Source organism: Polyodon spathula, chromosome 25 (assembly GCF_017654505.1).
Source record: "Polyodon spathula isolate WHYD16114869_AA chromosome 25, ASM1765450v1, whole genome shotgun sequence".
NCBI lineage: Eukaryota > Metazoa > Chordata > Actinopteri > Acipenseriformes > Polyodontidae > Polyodon > Polyodon spathula.
Genome location: NC_054558.1, coordinates 5,460,013 through 5,477,782, shown reverse-complemented (window position 1 = coordinate 5,477,782; position 17,770 = coordinate 5,460,013). Strand labels below are relative to the sequence as shown.

General features: G+C 47.5%; 3 protein-coding genes across 5 annotated transcripts; all 3 read right to left on the bottom strand.

Annotated features, from left to right (window-relative positions):
* Positions 1-1,459: 1,459 nt before the first annotated feature.
* Positions 1,460-4,991, bottom strand: rpl10a (ribosomal protein L10a). 2 transcript variants are annotated; one of them, XM_041227877.1, is made up of 6 exons: positions 4,888-4,991; positions 3,632-3,703; positions 3,166-3,246; positions 2,594-2,742; positions 2,050-2,222; positions 1,460-1,681 (listed from the first exon to the last, which is right to left on the bottom strand). In XM_041227877.1, exons 1-6 carry the CDS (start codon positions 4,890-4,892, stop codon positions 1,511-1,513), a joined length of 651 nt encoding a protein of 216 aa, XP_041083811.1. In that variant the 5' UTR covers positions 4,893-4,991; the 3' UTR covers positions 1,460-1,510. The 2 variants fall into 2 exon arrangements, with proteins under 2 accessions (XP_041083811.1, XP_041083812.1); XM_041227878.1 differs by lacking the exons at positions 3,166-3,246; positions 3,632-3,703; positions 4,888-4,991 and adding an exon at positions 2,857-3,121.
* Positions 4,992-6,792: 1,801 nt separating this feature from the next.
* Positions 6,793-11,706, bottom strand: fance (FA complementation group E). 2 transcript variants are annotated; one of them, XM_041227868.1, is made up of 11 exons: positions 11,595-11,706; positions 10,488-10,707; positions 9,505-10,168; positions 9,259-9,303; positions 8,915-8,974; positions 8,623-8,766; positions 8,143-8,266; positions 7,830-7,905; positions 7,611-7,677; positions 7,350-7,475; positions 6,793-6,909 (listed from the first exon to the last, which is right to left on the bottom strand). In XM_041227868.1, exons 2-11 carry the CDS (start codon positions 10,700-10,702, stop codon positions 6,805-6,807), a joined length of 1,626 nt encoding a protein of 541 aa, XP_041083802.1. In that variant the 5' UTR covers positions 10,703-10,707; positions 11,595-11,706; the 3' UTR covers positions 6,793-6,804. The 2 variants fall into 2 exon arrangements, with proteins under 2 accessions (XP_041083802.1, XP_041083803.1); XM_041227869.1 differs by having other exon boundaries at positions 11,602-11,704.
* A 612-nt stretch (positions 11,707-12,318) lies between these two features.
* On the bottom strand, positions 12,319-17,664 carry LOC121300284 (probable E3 ubiquitin-protein ligase makorin-1). The gene is made up of 8 exons (XM_041228790.1): positions 17,359-17,664; positions 16,383-16,511; positions 15,795-16,078; positions 15,521-15,687; positions 14,973-15,226; positions 14,747-14,857; positions 14,279-14,399; positions 12,319-14,020 (listed from the first exon to the last, which is right to left on the bottom strand). The coding sequence occupies exons 1-8, from the start codon at positions 17,451-17,453 to the stop codon at positions 13,850-13,852; spliced, it is 1,332 nt and encodes a 443-aa protein (XP_041084724.1). The 5' UTR covers positions 17,454-17,664; the 3' UTR covers positions 12,319-13,849.
* Positions 17,665-17,770: the final 106 nt, after the last annotated feature.

Sequence of the window (17,770 nt, the reverse complement as noted above, 5' to 3'; positions counted from 1 at the left end):
CTGATGTAAAGTGCAGGGCTACAAAGGTGTAGAAAACACACAGCCAGTGGCTTCAAATGCATTGCTTTACTCGCTTGTTCCACCAGATGATTCAAATACATGCTGCAGTTTTGTCACCCTGTGCAGGCAAGGCAGGGTTTGGACACTTCAAACACCATGCACAGTGTTACACATAAAACACTTCAACTTGTTTTTGATGTTCATGCAGAGAAGCCTGGCCGGTTTGCATAGTGGTTAAGATGCTCGCTGGCCGTGTGCGAAGGTGCTGATTTGCATTCTCCACCTTGTCACATTTAACCAGCAAGAGCTACTGATAGTCCATAAAAAACACATTTTCTCAGATATAAAGCAAATACATTAGCATCAAGTTTTGCACTGAATTGCAATGTAGATTATTATTTTAATCCTTCAGTTTATTCGTTGTATGGAACTCTCTAATGAGAAATGAAAAGGTAAAGGTGCAATAGAAAAACTTTTTTTTTTTTTTTAAACAATATTCACACATCCTACCGTTTGCACCACCACTAAATGACAAACTTCAGATACAGCTAGCCAATTCCACAGCAGTTTCAAACAAAGCCCCTACCTTCTGATGCCTGTGCATGGCTCAGTCAAAGCTCTCAGATCTCCAGGACAGTGGTAAGAGGAATTAGAAGCAGAGTAATCCTGTTCAGGGAGATTCCCAAACACAAGCTCCTTGTTTTCAGGTATTTTTCATAGAAAACTGTTCCAAACAGACGCCCTCAATTCGTAACTTTAACCTCCTGGTTCATAGCTCAGGGACTAAAGCGTCCTCTCCAAAGGAGGCAGATCCTCTGACCTGCAATAAACCTCTTAATCCGCCCCGAGCGCTGTGCAGATTAAGCTTGTTCACAGCAGCCACTTCTTGTTTTTTTTTAGCCGGTACATTTCGTCTCACCAGTGTTTACATGACCACCCTGGAAGCCTGTTATCCTTGAGGCAAAGGCCGGCTCATTCAATTCAAAAGCTGCTGCCTAATGGATCATGCGTGTAACGCTGACAGTATTTACAGGACACTCAAAATACCAAACAAATCATGTTTAAGTCTGGAGGGGGCAATATCACATGCTACAAAATCCAGGCACAGCTACTCCATGAAGAGTCTGGTTTGGAAAAAACAAGTTAATCAGCAATGGAGCTGATCAACGCATTTATTGATATGCCTAAAATGCACCGAATTCTATTCGCTCTAGACAACTCCCTGAACGGTAACCCACTTGCAATAACCCAGCACTGCATTTTGATTTCAGAGCTGCAGAATGTTTAAAAGGAAACTGTTGAGAGGTGCAAACCAAATCTAATGATCTAACATGGAGAGGTTGTTGCACTAGTGTTTCCCTCAGGTTGAAGAGCAGTGCACTTATAGCAAATGCATCAAATCTATTTCCTATTGGTCTCGGACACAGATACAGCACAAGAAAGAATCACCAGACAGGACTTGAATCTGTAGTTTATTATTCGTACAAAGCAGCGAGTGCAGGGCGCAGGTCTAGTACAGGCGCTGTGGCTTGCCCATGGTGCTCTTGATGTACAGGGCTCTCACATTCTGCCAGTTCTTCTTGAGCAGAGACACCAGGAAGTTGATTGACAGGTGGATGTTGTACACCAGCTCCTCTTCGGTCATCTTCACATGGCCCACCCCCACAGCCAGGCACAGTACCTACAGGGGAACAGCAGGGGGCACTGTTAACACACCTTGTGGTGCAGTGAAGCACACTGTAAACCCCAATCAGCACTTTCAAATCATTTCTTACAAACGTTAGCTTTGAGAAACGAGAGCTGGGGTCGATCACAAATGTAGTTGTGCAATTCCCAATTGCAATCACAATGGAATTAATTTTAGTTTAAATCACTTGTATTTTCAACCACTGTTGGTGACCCCATTTACATGAAGTTATGCAGTGGGTTTCTGTATTTGCACCTGTGATTACTGCTTGCTTGCTTACTTAAAACATGTTCACGTGTGTGGTCATGGATGTTATTTCAGTGTAACTGTGCCCCAGTTCTAGCTGACATGCCCATGCTTACCTTCTTCATCTGGAACTTGATGGTGGACTTCACCTCGTCCACCTTGGTGCTCATGTTCTCGTTGTGGGTGAGCAGGGAAGGGAACTTGCCCGCCTTGTTAAGCCCTGGACCCAGGATACGAGGGATCTGCTTGATCAGAGACTCTGAAGCCAGGAAAGCATCATACTTCTTAGCTGTGGGTGGGGAGGGTCACACGAACATTGAGGGTTAAAACTCCCACTAACAGTGTTATCAGTGAGCAAATACTCGTACCAGTTAAAGTAAACCGTGTCGGGAAGCTAGAGGCACACAAACAATAAAGCTAAGCAGGATGCCATGAATTATATAAACAGCATCTTATAAACTGCTGCACAGAACACTTAATCCCAATCAAGTGAAGGAAACATTAGTACAGGGGGTGTGTCCCCCTGATCACCCTCTAACTGTACACAAACAAAATGTAAAACTACAGCAATCATTTTTGTACAATATAACTAATGACTTTACTTTCTGTATAAACAATTTAGAAGTAGCCCCCCCCCCCCCCCCCCCCCCCTACACACACCGAGTTTCTTGACCAGCTTCTTGTTCTTGTTGAGTTTCTTGAGCGCCTCAATGTCCATGTGAGGGATGTCGGCTGCCTTGGCTTCATCGCAGTGCTGCTGGTCTCCCAGGACACAGATTGAGAACTTGGGTCGGGGAGTGGTCTTCAGTCTGCAGGGCAGAGGTGAAACCCAATCAAAACCACTCGAGAAAACACAAACGCGTGAAACGAAGCCTTCGGTACGCAGGAGACGCCTCAGCTCACAAAACCAAAACACGCCTTACCCTGAACCTCGCTGGCTTCTCGTCAAGCGTCTCATCCACCAGCAACACCACTTCGTTAGAAATGGTCGGCGGGCTCGGCTGGAAAGCCTCCCCACGCCTCCCCTCTTGTTTTAAGACCCAGGGTATGGGTCCGTCCGCCTTCCCCCAAGCCAGGGGGGGTCAGCAGGACTACCCGAGGCTGTTCAGCACGCCGTGCTCCACCTCCAGCCTTTTGCTGGTGTTTGGATGGCTGGCCAATGTGATGCAGCTCAGGCAAGGAGAGGAGCAGCAGGCAGGCTGAAGGCTGGGTGGAACAGAAAGAGGCCGAACCTGACAGTGCCCGAGAAACGCTTGTCCTTCTGGGGGTCGTAGTTCTTCAGGCTGATCTGCAGCTCCACCGTTTCCAGGAACCTGAGAAAACAAAGAGGCAGAGGGACCAGGATGAGCTACATCACAATCCCAAGAGCTGGGGAGGTTGAGAGGGATTTGAAAAGGCAAAGTATATTTATCCAGGTTGGAAAGAGGCCTGTAATGCTGAGGCAATTTAACCAAACAGGGGGAGTTACCAAATAGGTTGCAATGGGACTTGAATTTGAACCCTGCACCTGTACAATTTACACATTCAAGGTATAGGACCAGGGGTCCATTAGTCACTGCGTGTGGATTCAGATGCTAGGAACATATTTCTTTAGCCAATCCATAACACATTCTACATTTAGGGTTAATTGCAAAACACAAGTCACGAGACACTGTGACACAAGCTATCTGGGACAGAGTAGCAAAGAGGATCTCGTACTTGCGCTGCTTCTGCTGGGAGCCCTGCAGCACCTCCCGGGTAGCCTCATAGAGGGTGTCTCTGGAAACCTTGCTGAGGGACAAAGAACAAAACATAGCATGAGACAAGATGAGTGGAATGTGCCAGGCTGCTGATCCACCCCCCCACAGGCAGATGCATGTGTGTGTGTGTGTGTGTGTGTGTGGTGTGTGTGTATGTATATATATATATATATATATATATATATATATATATATATATATATATATATATATAATATATATAGATATAGAATCTGAGACAGGTGCAATAACCATTCACTTGAGCAAACTCTTTATTTGAACCTCAATTCTGTATTTGAGACTATTTCAAGCTTTCTAAAAGGTTTTACCCTTTGGCACATCCAGAATGTTGTGTAGAATAGGACCTTGCTAACTGAACGCATCACCATATTGTTATTTGTTGGCAAGTCTTGTTGGATTTTTCACTGTTAACTGTTTATTATATCAAAGTTCAACCCCCAAACCACCGGCACCTATCCGCTGGCTTTCATTAAGGTCTTTCTAGTTACATGCCTGGGGGCGGGCTGTTCAGCAAACACCGCATTTTCAATCCAGCGAGTGGTTTTAAATGCAGTCGATCATGCGTGCTAACACAAGCAGTCTCTACCATGCCGAACCGCACACAGTTCAACTGCAGTACATCCCAGTATGGGACTGGAGGCCGAGCTCATCCCCCTACTGGCCAACCACCAAACGCAGCGGACAAAGATCTTACTTTATTTTCTAAAACTCGGTACGGCCACATTCACAGGAGTAAAGCACGATTCAGAGCCGTGTACACAGGTGCTACAGCCAGCGTTTTATTTTTGACGTTATGCTACATTTTCACGCATTGCGCTTTTATAAACGGCTTGTGAGACGAATGGTACTGTGACCCCGCCCGATACACAATTCCCGAGTTCAAATGTAAAAAAACCTCACATATTCTCACAAACGCATTCAATACTGCGCGCAGCTAGCAATGCAATATCCCTTACTGCCAGCTCTACTCGCTATTAACCGGCCCCTCGTGTTTCTGCAACAGGATTGATGAAGATTAACCATCTGCACCCGGTCCGGCCATATTCAACACAGCCTGTCACTAGAGACTCTCACAAGAGACACCCTGAACAGAGTCCTGACAACACGGCGAAGCAGCAGCACTGGAGCACGGAGGCCGCCTATACCCGGGGAGTCTGGGGTGATACTCTTTGTATTAAAGATTTCTTTTCTAACCTCATGTTGCCGACACGACCGTCTCTCCGTCCGCAGTGTTGAAAAAGGGACGTCGACCCGCCGCTTCCTGCCTAAATAGACTCACATCCCGCGAGAACAGCAGCGGTGAGTACCGCGCGTTGCGTGTGGCGTATTCTGCCCGCCATCTTGGTAGTGTCAAATAGACCCCGTTACACTATGCTAGTCTGATGCAGTAACATTCAACAAATATTGGAACATTTTTCAGAGAATGTATTTATCAAACACATTTTAATTAATATAAAATACATATGATGTGTTTTTAATAATTAAAAAGTGTGCCATGACATGTTAACAAAATAACTTTAATACTGAATACTCCATTTAGAGAACAGCATACAAATCACACAACATCATTAACAAACAAGATTCACTGTGGATTCTTCAACACACACAACATCATTAACTAACAAGAGTTCTTGTGGATTCTGGGTGTTGTTTTCCAGACCCGGATTACATATAAAGGGCTCACATTAAAAAATGGAAACAGAAAACAACACAAACGCATTGCAAGCCCCGTGTGACTGGAACCGAGTCATTCAGAATTCATTGCAAGCCCTGTGCGACTGAAACCGAGTCATTCAGAATTCATTGCAAGCCCCGTGTGACTGGAACCGAGTCATTCAGAATTCATTGCAAGCCCCGTGTGACTGGAACCGAGTCATTCAGAATTCATTGCAAGCCCCGTGTGACTGGAACCGAGTCATTCAGAATTCATTGCAAGCCCCGTGTGACTGGAACCGAGTCATTCAGAATTCATTGCAAGCCCCGTGTGACTGGAACCGAGTCATTCAGAATTCATTGCAAGCCCCGTGTGACTGGAACCGAGTCATTCAGAATTCATTGCAAGCCCCGTGTGACTGGAACCGAGTCATTCAGAATTCATTGCAAGCCCCGTGTGACTGGAACCGAGTCATTCAGAATTCATTGCAAGCCCCGTGTGACTGGAACCGAGTCATTCAGAATTCATTGCAAGCCCCGTGTGACTGGAACCGAGTCATTCAGAATTCATTGCAAGCCCCGTGTGACTGGAACAGAGTCATTCAGAATTCATTGCAAGCCCCGTGTGACTGGAACCGAGTCATTCAGAATTCATTGCAAGCCCCGTGTGACTGGAACAGAGTCATTCAGAATTCATTGCAAGCCCCGTGTGACTGGAACCGAGTCATTCAGAATTCATTGCAAGCCCCGTGTGACTGGAACCGAGTCATTCAGAATTCATTGCAAGCCCCGTGTGACTGGAACCGAGTCATTCAGAATTCATTGCAAGCCCCGTGTGACTGGAACCGAGTCATTCAGAATTCATTGCAAGCCCCGTGTGACTGGAACCGAGTCATTCAGAATTCATTGCAAGCCCCGTGTGACTGGAACCGAGTCAGTCAGAATTCATTGCAAGCCCCGTGTGACTGGAACCGAGTCATTCAGAATTCATTGCAAGCTCTGTGTGATTGGAACTGAAGTTCAACCGTGCAGACCTGTGTAATTGTAATTACATCATGTGATTGGTCAATTACAGTTCAATTACACACCGGTCCAAGCTTAACCATGCGTCGTTCCATGCTGTGTTTTGCACTGAGCGATCGTTAGTCTCAGAATTTGAAAACGCTTTCAGCACCCCCCATTTGTTTGAAAAAAAAAAAAAGAGTTACACACTATGCTTGTGTGTGTGTAAACTATGATATTACTGCAGGGCTATTAGAATAAACACAACACACATGTTAATGTCTAGCTCGTTACATTACTTATCAGTTCAACTGTAATTATAACTGTAACCCCGGGGTTCATTTTGTACGGGAGCAGAGGCAGATCTCCGGAGAGCCTCCACGTGGCTGGGGGTCTTTGTGCTCCCCAGTCCGCTCTGCTGAAGGGCTGCAGTGACTCCCACGCTCCTCCACGGCATCACACAGCAGCGATGCGCCTCAGGGCTGCTTGCAGACACTTCTTCAGGAAGGTCTCGTTTAAGGCGAGGGAGCACGCCAAAGTGTTTTTGTGTGTCCCGGTTACCTGCAAACAAAAACAGGAAAGAAATAGAGAAATCGCAGCTGGATTTCTACTTGTCTTAGTCCAGTGATTCTCAGCTCCAGTTCCTGGTGGCTGTACAGATTACTGCTGCAACCAGAACATCGAGATTCATGTTTAAATCTGCATTTATAAATGCCAGCGCCTTCACAGGTGGAGTAGTTATTGTGGCAGTTACTAAGAAAAACATGATTTAATGCAGTTCGAGTGTTACAGCAGACTTTCATTTCTACCCAAGATTATGACCTGTGCAGAACGCATGACGGTGACATCATTGCTACTGCTAGTCATTCTAATGCTATCATTAGTTCTGCATCACAAACAAAGAGAAGTCTTGACTAAACCCCATTGGATAACAACACTCCATGAGCTTCTACCACAGTTACGTAATCCACACCAGGGAAGGCTGCTCAGCTTCTGCTTACACTGCTCTGGTGTTTGGTCAGGAGTGCAAGGACCATCTTTGCAAACTTCATGGACTTGCTGAAGTGGGCTGCCTCCTGGCTCAGCCTGTCAATAAACTGCTCAAACTGGTCCTGGGACAGCGCCACCTGCAGGGGACACAGCAATCATAACGACAGCAACTCAATGTGGAAACTCTTGCACAGGAAGAGACTGAGAGCAACTTCTAGAGGCAGAAGGAGGGAGCAGGGCAATGCTCCCTGTGTGTCAGGAGGAGAGCTCACCTTCCTGTCCAGCAGGGAGTGAATGACAGACAGGACCTCCTCGCTCCACGGCACGCTCAGCACCTGTCTGATCACAGCAAGCAGGGTTCGTCAGCAACACAGAATCTTCTACAATCGTTTGTGGTTGTAAATTTACAACCAGCTTTACAGCAGCCCCCCCCCCCCCCCCCCCCCCCCCCCCCCCCCCCCCCCCGAAATCAAACGAACAAATGCACTTACTCAAACACCAGCACGTAATGCTCAGGGTCCAGACAGTCCTCAATCAGTCTGCAGACCAGCTCCATCTGAACACTCCCTATGAGGCAACAAACAAGAGTTTCCAGATCACTCCCAGAGCCGTCTGGTTTGAACACGACCCTGGCTGTGGCTAGCCCACGGTTTGGTTTACTTGCTTATCAAATGAGCACTGAAGCCCAGGAAGAGTCTCTGCATGTCACAACGTGGTAAACAAAACGCGACGCACAGGAAAGCGATCGTTCCACTGCCCTGGACACCAGCACAGTGCCCCATGGATCAGCCGGGCTGAAAGTACCTGCGAACCGGGCCTGCAGGACGGGTCCAATGAGAGCGCAGCAGGAGGGCCGGGGGTAGCGGCTGCAAAACGAAGTCACTGCAGTCGTGAGGAATCGGGAGGCAGGCTCCGTCAGGGAGAGGACCTGCAACAAGCGCACTGTTAACACACACTCACACTACACTGCTTTACAGAATGAGGGGCAGCACGGCTCAGTGGGATAATGCACCAGCCCCACGCCCAACCGTTACAGACTGGCTTCAAATGAATTATCGACCACAGAAGCCACCACACAATTTGGCACGATCGCCAGTTTCTGCCTGACAAGACACCCAGCACTAAATGGTCAGTTTAGGAGAGGACTGGTGTACACTCGCTCTTGTGGTGGCTGGCTGTACACAGTGTCATTGGCCTTTTCATAAGTATTTAAAACAGGGAGTGCAGGCAGGGTGCCTGAAAGCTGCTGACACGCCTGTTGGGACGGGGTGTTGTGGTGCCTACCTTGTTGAGGAAGAGACTCCGGGCGAGCTCGGCTGCAGTGCTGCAGCTCAGATCGGGGGACAGTGCCAGCAGCACGGTGCAGAACTGGGGCAAGACCTGCTCGGGCACCTCGGAGAGACGCAGCACCCTGCACAACAGCTCCACCTGCAGGAGGGAGGGCAAATCAGCAAGCCAGGATCTTCAGGTAGTGACAGCGGTCACTAAGACATCCTTAAAGAAAGGCTCAGACGGTCTTGCAGCTCTGCGGTTTTCAATATCATTTTTCACAAAGCAGCAACGCTCACTCGCTCACCTGAGCTGGATCGCACTCATTCAGCAACTGCAGGTCTTCACTGGAGCCTGGCTCTGATTTCTAGATGCAAAACAAATATTATAATTCACACTATATCCACATATTCCAGTAACATTCATACCCTTGTTGATCCTCTCCTGTATCTGTCACGCACAGACATGTGCTACCATGGCCGTGAAGACTGCACAGAACATGCACCTGCATTCTGATATCTGCTATTAAACTTTCAGCAGTGGGCACCGGTAATCTGAGTTTTGACAGCACAGGACCTTGACCCAAGCAGGGTTAAATCAGGAGCCTGGGATGTTAGAAGAGAACACATGAAAAAGAAAGACAAGACCCACCTCCATATCCGATTCCAGTAGCTCCCTGAGCTTCGGAACGCAAGACTGTGAAAAAAAAACAAGAACTGAATACTTATTTAAAAATCGAGGACGAGGGCATTGAAGGCTAAGCTGTGAATCATCTACGACAGACAATGGTGTGAGCGTGATGCTCAGATGTGCTCGGCAAATAATAAGCCACTTCAGAGTGCTGTGAGAGCTCGGCAATGGTTTTAAAACCTTGGCTATACCAGGACAATACAGTACCCGAATTCTGTCAGGAAGCTCTCCAACAGCGCCGGTCTTGGAGGTGCCCTGTCCCTCAGACACCACAGAGACAGACGCCTGGCTCGGCTGAAACTTCTCGTTCTCTCCTGAAGCCATCAGTCCTCCGAGCAGCCCACAGTCCCCTGCGCCACCTTCGTCCAAGACAGGCCCATCAAGGATTTCCTCAGCAGCTTTCTCCTCCAACCCACAAGCAGCTGCGGTGTCGCCAGCGTGGGTCACTTTCTGCTTCTTGCTCTGGCTCCCCCCGTCCTCGGAGTCCGAGGCCCTGCCCTGGGTCAGCCCGACGGTCTCACTCTTTCTCTTTCTGTAGTTCTCCGAGTGTGCACTGAAATACCCCATCCACCTGCCTGGTGGACCCCTGCCGGTGCCCAGCTCACTGCCTGCTCTCATTTTCTCCGACAGCAGCTTCACTCTCTGTTGGCACTCGCTGGTCAGCTGGATCGGAGCAGCAGTGTTGCAGGATTCCAGGTCCCGATTTAGGACCCCGAGCAGTGCCTGAACCCAAGAGTCAGATTTGGGGTCCTGTTCAAATGAGCGGACCAAATCCAGCAGGCAGTCTCTGGGCACGGTGGTGTAGGTCCTGTGAAGGAAAGCTAGGAGGTTCCTTTTGAATGCAACAGGAAACAGGCAGACCAGAGGCTTCCTGGGGGGGGTGGGAGGTCAAGAAAGATATGAGTGACACAAAGGAGAACACCCAAAAGCTTTTAACAAGACACACAGGTAACTGGACCCAGGAGGCTACTGCATTCAAATGCAAATGAGCAGTATGTTTCCAGATAGCATTTAAATACAAATGCACAACCCAACCCTGATGTAAAATGATGAGTCTTGCTGTTGCTGCTTTTTGGAGACAGGCATTGTAAGTGTCAGAGCTGGGATGGCTAAAGCAGCGTGATATCAATGTCACGTAATCCAACAATTGCACTCAATACAGCAGATTGGTCGCGGTGTCTGATGCTTACACTGCCAGGCTGTGTGCCTCTCCCTCCAGACACGGCTCCTCCCTGGTCAGGGTGCTCACCAGACCCCCCCAGTGAAAGCCCCCCCTGTCTGGGGTGCTCGAGCGTTGGAACACCCTTAGCGCCAGGCTGGCACCGGAGCTGCCTGACATCAGGGCCTGGATAAGCAGGCGATGGCTCTTCTCAAACCGCTCGAGCAGACAGCCAGGGCCCTCCATCACACCTGCGGAACACAAACGCACAATAACAGTGTGGAGGGGAGTCGGCTTCACCCAGCTAGACATACACACACACAGGGAGGGGAACCAGCTTCACCCAGCTATACACACACGCACAGGGAGGGGAACCAGCTTCACCCAGCTAGACACACACACACACAGGGAGGGGAGCCAGCTTCACCTAGCTAGACACACACACAGGGAGGGGAGCCAGCTTCACCCAGCCAGACACACACACAGGGAGGGGAGCCAGCTTCACCCAGCTAGACACACAGTGTGGAGAGGAGTCAGCTTCACCCAGCTAGACACACACACACAGGGAGGGGAACCAGCTTCACCCAGCTAGACACACACAGGGAGAGGAGCCAGCTTCACCCTCCCAGACACACACACACGGGGAGGGGGCACTTGCCCTAACACTTGTAATACAGGTGTTCTGCAGCAAGGTGTTTCAGTTGTTCTCGGCTGGAGGGATGCGGTGGAAACTGCGTCACAATCTTGCCAGAGCGTTACAGTTTTGAAGTGTAACACCACACACCAGTAACGATGCGTGCAGGCTTCCGACTGAACCGTCTCCTCTGCAAATCAAACCTGCCGAGTGGGTTTTGTTATTTTGTTTTTAAACGTATTAATTGCTCTAACAAATGCACATGGATGCCTATAGCAATTATGCAAACAAAAAAACGAGTTTGCGCTTTTCACGAAAGTCTGTTTTAAAGCTTACGGTTGCATCGCTTCTGATTTGAATGACAAATTATCCAAATAAAATGGCACCAGATCAATAAACCTGTTTCTCATTTTATTATCCCTACAGGTCGGTGCGTTATGTCCAGTTAGCGTCATGTAGTAAAATTAAACCGTGTTAAAAAAACAAAAACAAAAAAAAACATACGTTTTACTTTTTAAATGCCGTCTGCTCCCGCTCCTTGTCCGGTTGCACAAACACACACAGACCCGCTCGCAGGAAGCAGCCAGAGAGCGCTCCGCCTCCACCGTAGAGTTCGCTCTTTACAGACGCTGCAATGCCAAGCTTCTTATTTGCAGAGTTATAATGCGCCACCTAACGGCAATAAACACATTTACTCGGTCACAGCTGAAAACTAAAGCCATGCCCAGGATCATTATCGGAGTTTCAATATGTTGTAATGGAGAATATCATGCATTCAGTCGAGAAGCAAATAAAGCCTGCACGTCTTGGCAGCTACTTGCACGAATAGAGTGATAACGGCTGTCTTGTAGTGGGCTCTATACCAGATGCATTGTCTGCCACGTGTATAGGAGATGGGTTCCTACTCAGTTTTAAGAGCGCATGTGTTCTGTTTGAATACCAGGAACTGTTATATATGAAGCACCACCTGTTTAGACAGGAGCTATTTGGTATAATTTTAAGTGAAAATATCTGTATTCTATTCCACAGGCCATTTAGGTACTCTGAGATGAAGGATAGACAGCTGTGGACGTTTATTGTAAAAGGCTGTGACAACCCCACAGTTCAACTGCATGGAATTGCAATATTCTGGCTTGGGAGGGGGAGCACCCTACAGCAGAGATTTAAATACAATGAGAGACAATGTAGAGTTGTGAAACACCTTTTATTAAACTTGCTTTTTTTTTTCTTCACATGCGAGGAATATATAAAATGCATCTAGTATTACACACACCAATACCCCCTGGTCTGTACAGTAAGCCTGACATTACAGCACTGCATTGAACATCAGACACATCCTCTTTTAAAAAATGCCTGCTTTAAGAACACTGCTTAATACAGAGAGGGGTATTAAAAAATATATATCAGAACAGTGGACAGGACCACCACCAGCATTGGGCAAGTCAACAAGACCATTCTCTAGCTGTCAAAACAATACTGTTAAGCATCTGCAATGCATTAGACCTCATATATATGTTCATGTTTAACAAAAACAAAATCTCCCATCCAAGAGCTACAAAAAGCATTCTTTCAAACTCAAAATGACTATATAGCCAGGGTATAAAAAAAAAAACATACTAATATATATAACATACACACAATTAAGTGTCAGCACTGGAATCAAGTGCGAAATCCATATTCTATAAATGTGAATGCAGGTTACCAGGGTGCAAAGATATTTAAACAGTGCAAGACAAAACTATTTGGCAACAGTACTCTTGAACACGCTGGTGTGTAGCAGCAAATGTGACTTCATTTGTGCCTATTGTAGAAGGCATTAGCATATTCTCCCTCGCCAGCCCTTAGAGAAAACACCCAACAGCTGAACTTTCTAGACAATGCTGGCTGAAACGAATGGGAGGATATTACGACTAACTGTCCTTGAATGTATTGCATATGACCCAAATAGAGGCCAGGAGCCCACATGGCTGCAGATCACAAGATCAAAACTTTACTTGCTGGTGCAACACAACCGTAGAAACGCAAACTGTGCTTGCAAAAAAAATTAAAAACACCCCCAGAGGGATAATGCCAATTAAAACTGAAGCCAGGAACACGGGACCGCTCCAGGAGTGAAGTTCATTTCACCTCCATCTTCTGTTGCTTTGCTTGTAGACCTGCATTTGAACAGATGTTTTAGACACTGCTGAAGCTTCCTAGTACAACACCGCTCCCTGTGCTGGAATCTGGAAGGTGATTATATACCAGGAAAGAAATCTGCCTGGATCTACAGTCAACACCCTGAAGTATAACCAAGTAAAAGAAACAGAATAAAAAAAAAAAAAGACAGGCGAGACCATGCCAAGAGGAGGCAAGAAACGGAATTTGGAAACTGGTTGCCGCTTCTTACAATAGTAGGAGCAAGAATAAAGGAAAAATCAGCCAAGGCTACACTTTGCAAGAGTATGGGTCATTCAAAACTAACCCCCTCCTGATTAAATCTATTCATAACTGGTTTCCCACTCTGGGAAAGCAATGGTCCTGGAATATGAAACGTAGAGGAACCAGCAAGGCTTAAGACAAAGAAAGTGAACACTCCAGATCCCTGCAGAAGTTTGACAGACTTAAAACATGTATATAGAAGACTGTACTGTACCAAACTGGTTCCTGTTACAAGCACAGTGGTTTGAGGCAGTCAGGCCTCTTTGCGATGGGCAACAGGGTGAACCATCCTGCCGTCTGGCAAGACATCACCCCCCCCACCCCCCCACCCCTGGGAATCAGTCCGAGTCGAAAAAGGAGTCGTCCAGGAAGATCTCGAAGAAGTGGCGGTGGCTGAAGTGGTCGTCCGGCACGTCGCCGTTGTCGTGCAGCAAGGCCAGGGCGACCGCATACTGCATGATGTGGAAACCCTCACTGTCAGAGTCTTCTGTGGAGCTGCGGCGACGGGGCTGGCAAACAGACAGACAGCGAAACAGCTTCAGTTTAACAAACACTGGGCTCATTAAAACTTGGGTGTTAGAACCGCGCTGAGAAGACACAGTAAATACAGGATACCCCATTCAGGGAGCAGTGTAGTTTATTCCACAGGGGAGGATAGCCCCCCAAAAAAGGGGAGGGGAAGTGACTGAAAATCACCATAGCATTCCCATGAATGTTCATAGTGTATTGAGACAAGACAGGCTCTGCTTATTCATTAGTTTCCTTACTAAAGCTGCCGATCGCCTCCTTCTCAGGTGTCTGTGCCCTTGAGGCAACTCGTGCAGATAGATGCACTCCGATTTGAAGGGACAGCATCCATGCCGCATGTAAAACTTGCACTTTATTTTGCTGAAATGAAAGTTTACCGTTAGCCGTTATAACTGGTACGTTGGGCTACATTTCCACGCCACACTAGTCAATACATTACATATGCAAAGATTGGCTCCTTCATATAAATCTCACTTTCAAATCAGACAAGATTCTCCAGATAGAAGTGCAACACACAGTCAGACAGATGCAGTCACGCTCCACTCAGCTTGCGTTCGAGAAGGTCATAGCTCAGTAAATTGGATACATCTGTCGATGCCTCCAGTTAAGTGTATCAGACACAATATATAACCCCCCATCGCTGCAACACAGCAAAGTATTTAAACAGCCAACATGCACATTTGCAACAGTTACAGTTTGAGACTCACCTGGTCCTTTCTTTAAATTTGGCAACCAGGGTGTGCTTCTGGGCAGGGTCACTAACCCAGTATTTGTTTGGAATGTAGAAAGTTGACTTCACTCTGCACTGAGGGCACGACCTATGATTTAGAGGAGACAACAGGTTAAATGATGCATGCAGAGGCACAAATAAGTTCCTGTATGGCGGTTCGAAAGCAAGGATTAGTACAGCCCCTCGACGGGGCTGGTCCTCACTTGATGACGTCGTCCTGGAAGTCCTTGGTTTTCCTCCAGGTGACAATGCAGCCCAAACAGAAGGGGTGGCTGCAGTTGGGCAGGATTCCGAAGCGGCGATCCTCTGGGGCTGGCTTCTCATACACCTTGTCCATGCAGATCCCACACATCACATCCTTACTCCTCTCATAGGCTTCCGAGGCAGACGCCCCCGCACCAGCGCCCCGAGAGTCTGCAGAACTGCTCGGAGCTGCCTCTTGTTGGCTGGAAGATGCCTGGTAGAGAGACAGGATCAAGAACACCTTGTAAGGTTTGTATAGACCAACACTTACAGGAGAGTTCAGCCCTTAGCAACCCACTACGTTAATGAATCACAGGAATTTAACTCTTTGCAGTCAATTTATTCAGCGCTTGTCAGGCGCATCAGGTCCAAATTACTTTTACACGCAGTCCAAAAATCATATTTTGAATGAACATTTACATTAGGTTTTAATGTCAATCAATGCAAGCTCGTTAAAAAAAAAAAAAAATCCTTGTAAACGCCGCAGCACTTCAGGCTGGATACATACCTTGGGTAGACCGTGCCTCTCATGAGAAGCTAGTTTGCTGGCATGTTCTGCGACATTTATTGCACCAATCTGGAGGCAAGGGGCCGAGGCAGAGCTGGACATGGAACCTGTCCGGCACGGAGAGGGGGTGTTGGGAGTCTGTTGTGCTGCGTGTGCAGTTAATGGCCCTGCAGAAAGGAAAGTTACCACGCAGTGAGAGGTCAGTCTTTCCTGCATTGCAACCATGTTGACAACCACATCTGAAATGAAATATTCATGGCCACAGCATTCTCACCGGCATGTTGCAGCATCGGTCTGAACTCAGCCTCGTGATCTTCCTCATTCTCTTCAAACTCGGTGCTCAGACGCGCAAAGTTCCTCTGGAGGCTGGCCAGGCTCGTAACGGCCGGTGCGGACCCCCGTCGACTCCCGGCGTAACCCCAGTGGGCCTGCTGGACAGACGGCTCCGAGCCGCGGCGGTTCTGGAACGCACTGCCACCCCAGGGGGGCAGGAGGGCAGGGGCAGAGCCCCGTCTGCTACCCGAGTAGCCACCGTCGGCCTGGAGGACATGCTGGTACCTAACAGAAATAAACGTTGTAACCCTTTACAGTCCCACAATGAGGCCGATGATCTGGTTTTCTGCAATGAGGTGCACAAAGCAGGGCTTCAAATCCACAGACAGGTCATCCAATTGCAATAAGAATCAGTTTATACCGCTAGATTCCTTGGGTACCTGAAGGGGTAAATTGTGGGAAACCCAGAACAGTAGATTAATGCCGTTTTGCTCTTCAAAACGCGCATACTTGCGCAATTCATCTGCTTTTCAGAAGCGACAGACAGCCATGGCAGAAGATCTTCTGTAGTGAAGTGAAAGGTACACACCTGCAGCGGTCTCCGAACCAGCAGCAGCCTTTCTGGAAGTACTTGCAGATCTGGGAGGATTTCCACACCGGCAACTCGTGAGAGAAGGGGCAGCTCGGGCCCAGTCTACATGTCCCATGGATGAAGTGCCTGGGGAAAGCGAATATATAGCCAGCGGTAGCTTCAAACGTGTTCCCCACACCAGAGGGTACACATCTGATGTACTGCTTTCTCAAGTTTCAGGTTTGGGTCAATGCAGAAGTCAATCTCTCACTAGAGAAAGTAAAAAAAGGAGGACTATTCATATAAAGAAGTTTGTACTTTGAAACAATCTGTAAAGAGATAAGGTTGAGATTTAGGAGAAATAGGTAGATCCATTTCTCAGCCAGACTTCAGTAAGGCTACATTTCAACTTTTTTTTTTTTTAAATGGGTGTTGAATGTTTACTACAAATTAACAAAGTAGACTGTAAACAAACAAAAAAATGGAATACGGACACAAACGGAATTTGATAAATAATTGACACTGGTTAATAAAGTTGATATTTCAGTAAATAATGTTAAATCCAGCGCAATATTAAGGCAAGCAGGTTGACGCACAGGGAAAGTTAATTGTTCACATTCGGCACGCAAATATAAGGAAGGCCCGCAGTACTGCATTCCACGAAACTTTCAAAATAAACACACGTTCCAACAAACCAGCCTGATAAACAACAACAACAACAACAACAACCATTTCAATCAAACCTACAAAACACTGCGCCAAAGCATCCGCGTACCCGGGTTTAACTGCATTTAGTGCTCACGCCGTGACCGAGTCAACAGCAAAACCATAACAAAGCAACGCCGAGATCGCTTTGCAAGACGGCGGATGTAAACAGCAGCTTGCTTTCAGAAGTACGATCGCTAGCTAAACTCCCCCAGCAACGTAACCAGGACGGGAATCAGCGCGCAATGCGTGTCAATCTGCCTGGTTTCACTGTTTTAAACTCCGGTACCTGCAGGGAATCCTGTCTGCACTGGGAACCCGCTTGTTGCCGGTTCTGGTGCCAGCGCTTGCTCTCTCCATTGCTCTCTCCATTGCTCTCTCCATTGCTCCCTGGCAGGCGGGTTGTCTGGCTGGCCAAACAGATAGGCTGCCTGAGAGACGAGGAGCAGGAACCCCGCGTCACTGCTCCAAAAACTCCCCACCAATGGGAAACTCGGACCGGGGCACCAAAATAAAGCGCATGGTATATCGAGAGCACGCACCCAAAAACACACACAAAAAAAAATTCAAACATTTGAGAGCAACATTCAATTGGTTTATACTGCAAGTATTAACATGCAGGGTTACACAAAAAAACACTAAAAAAAACTTACTACAAACAAACAGTGTGTTTAAACGCTATTAAAATTAGAAATGCAACT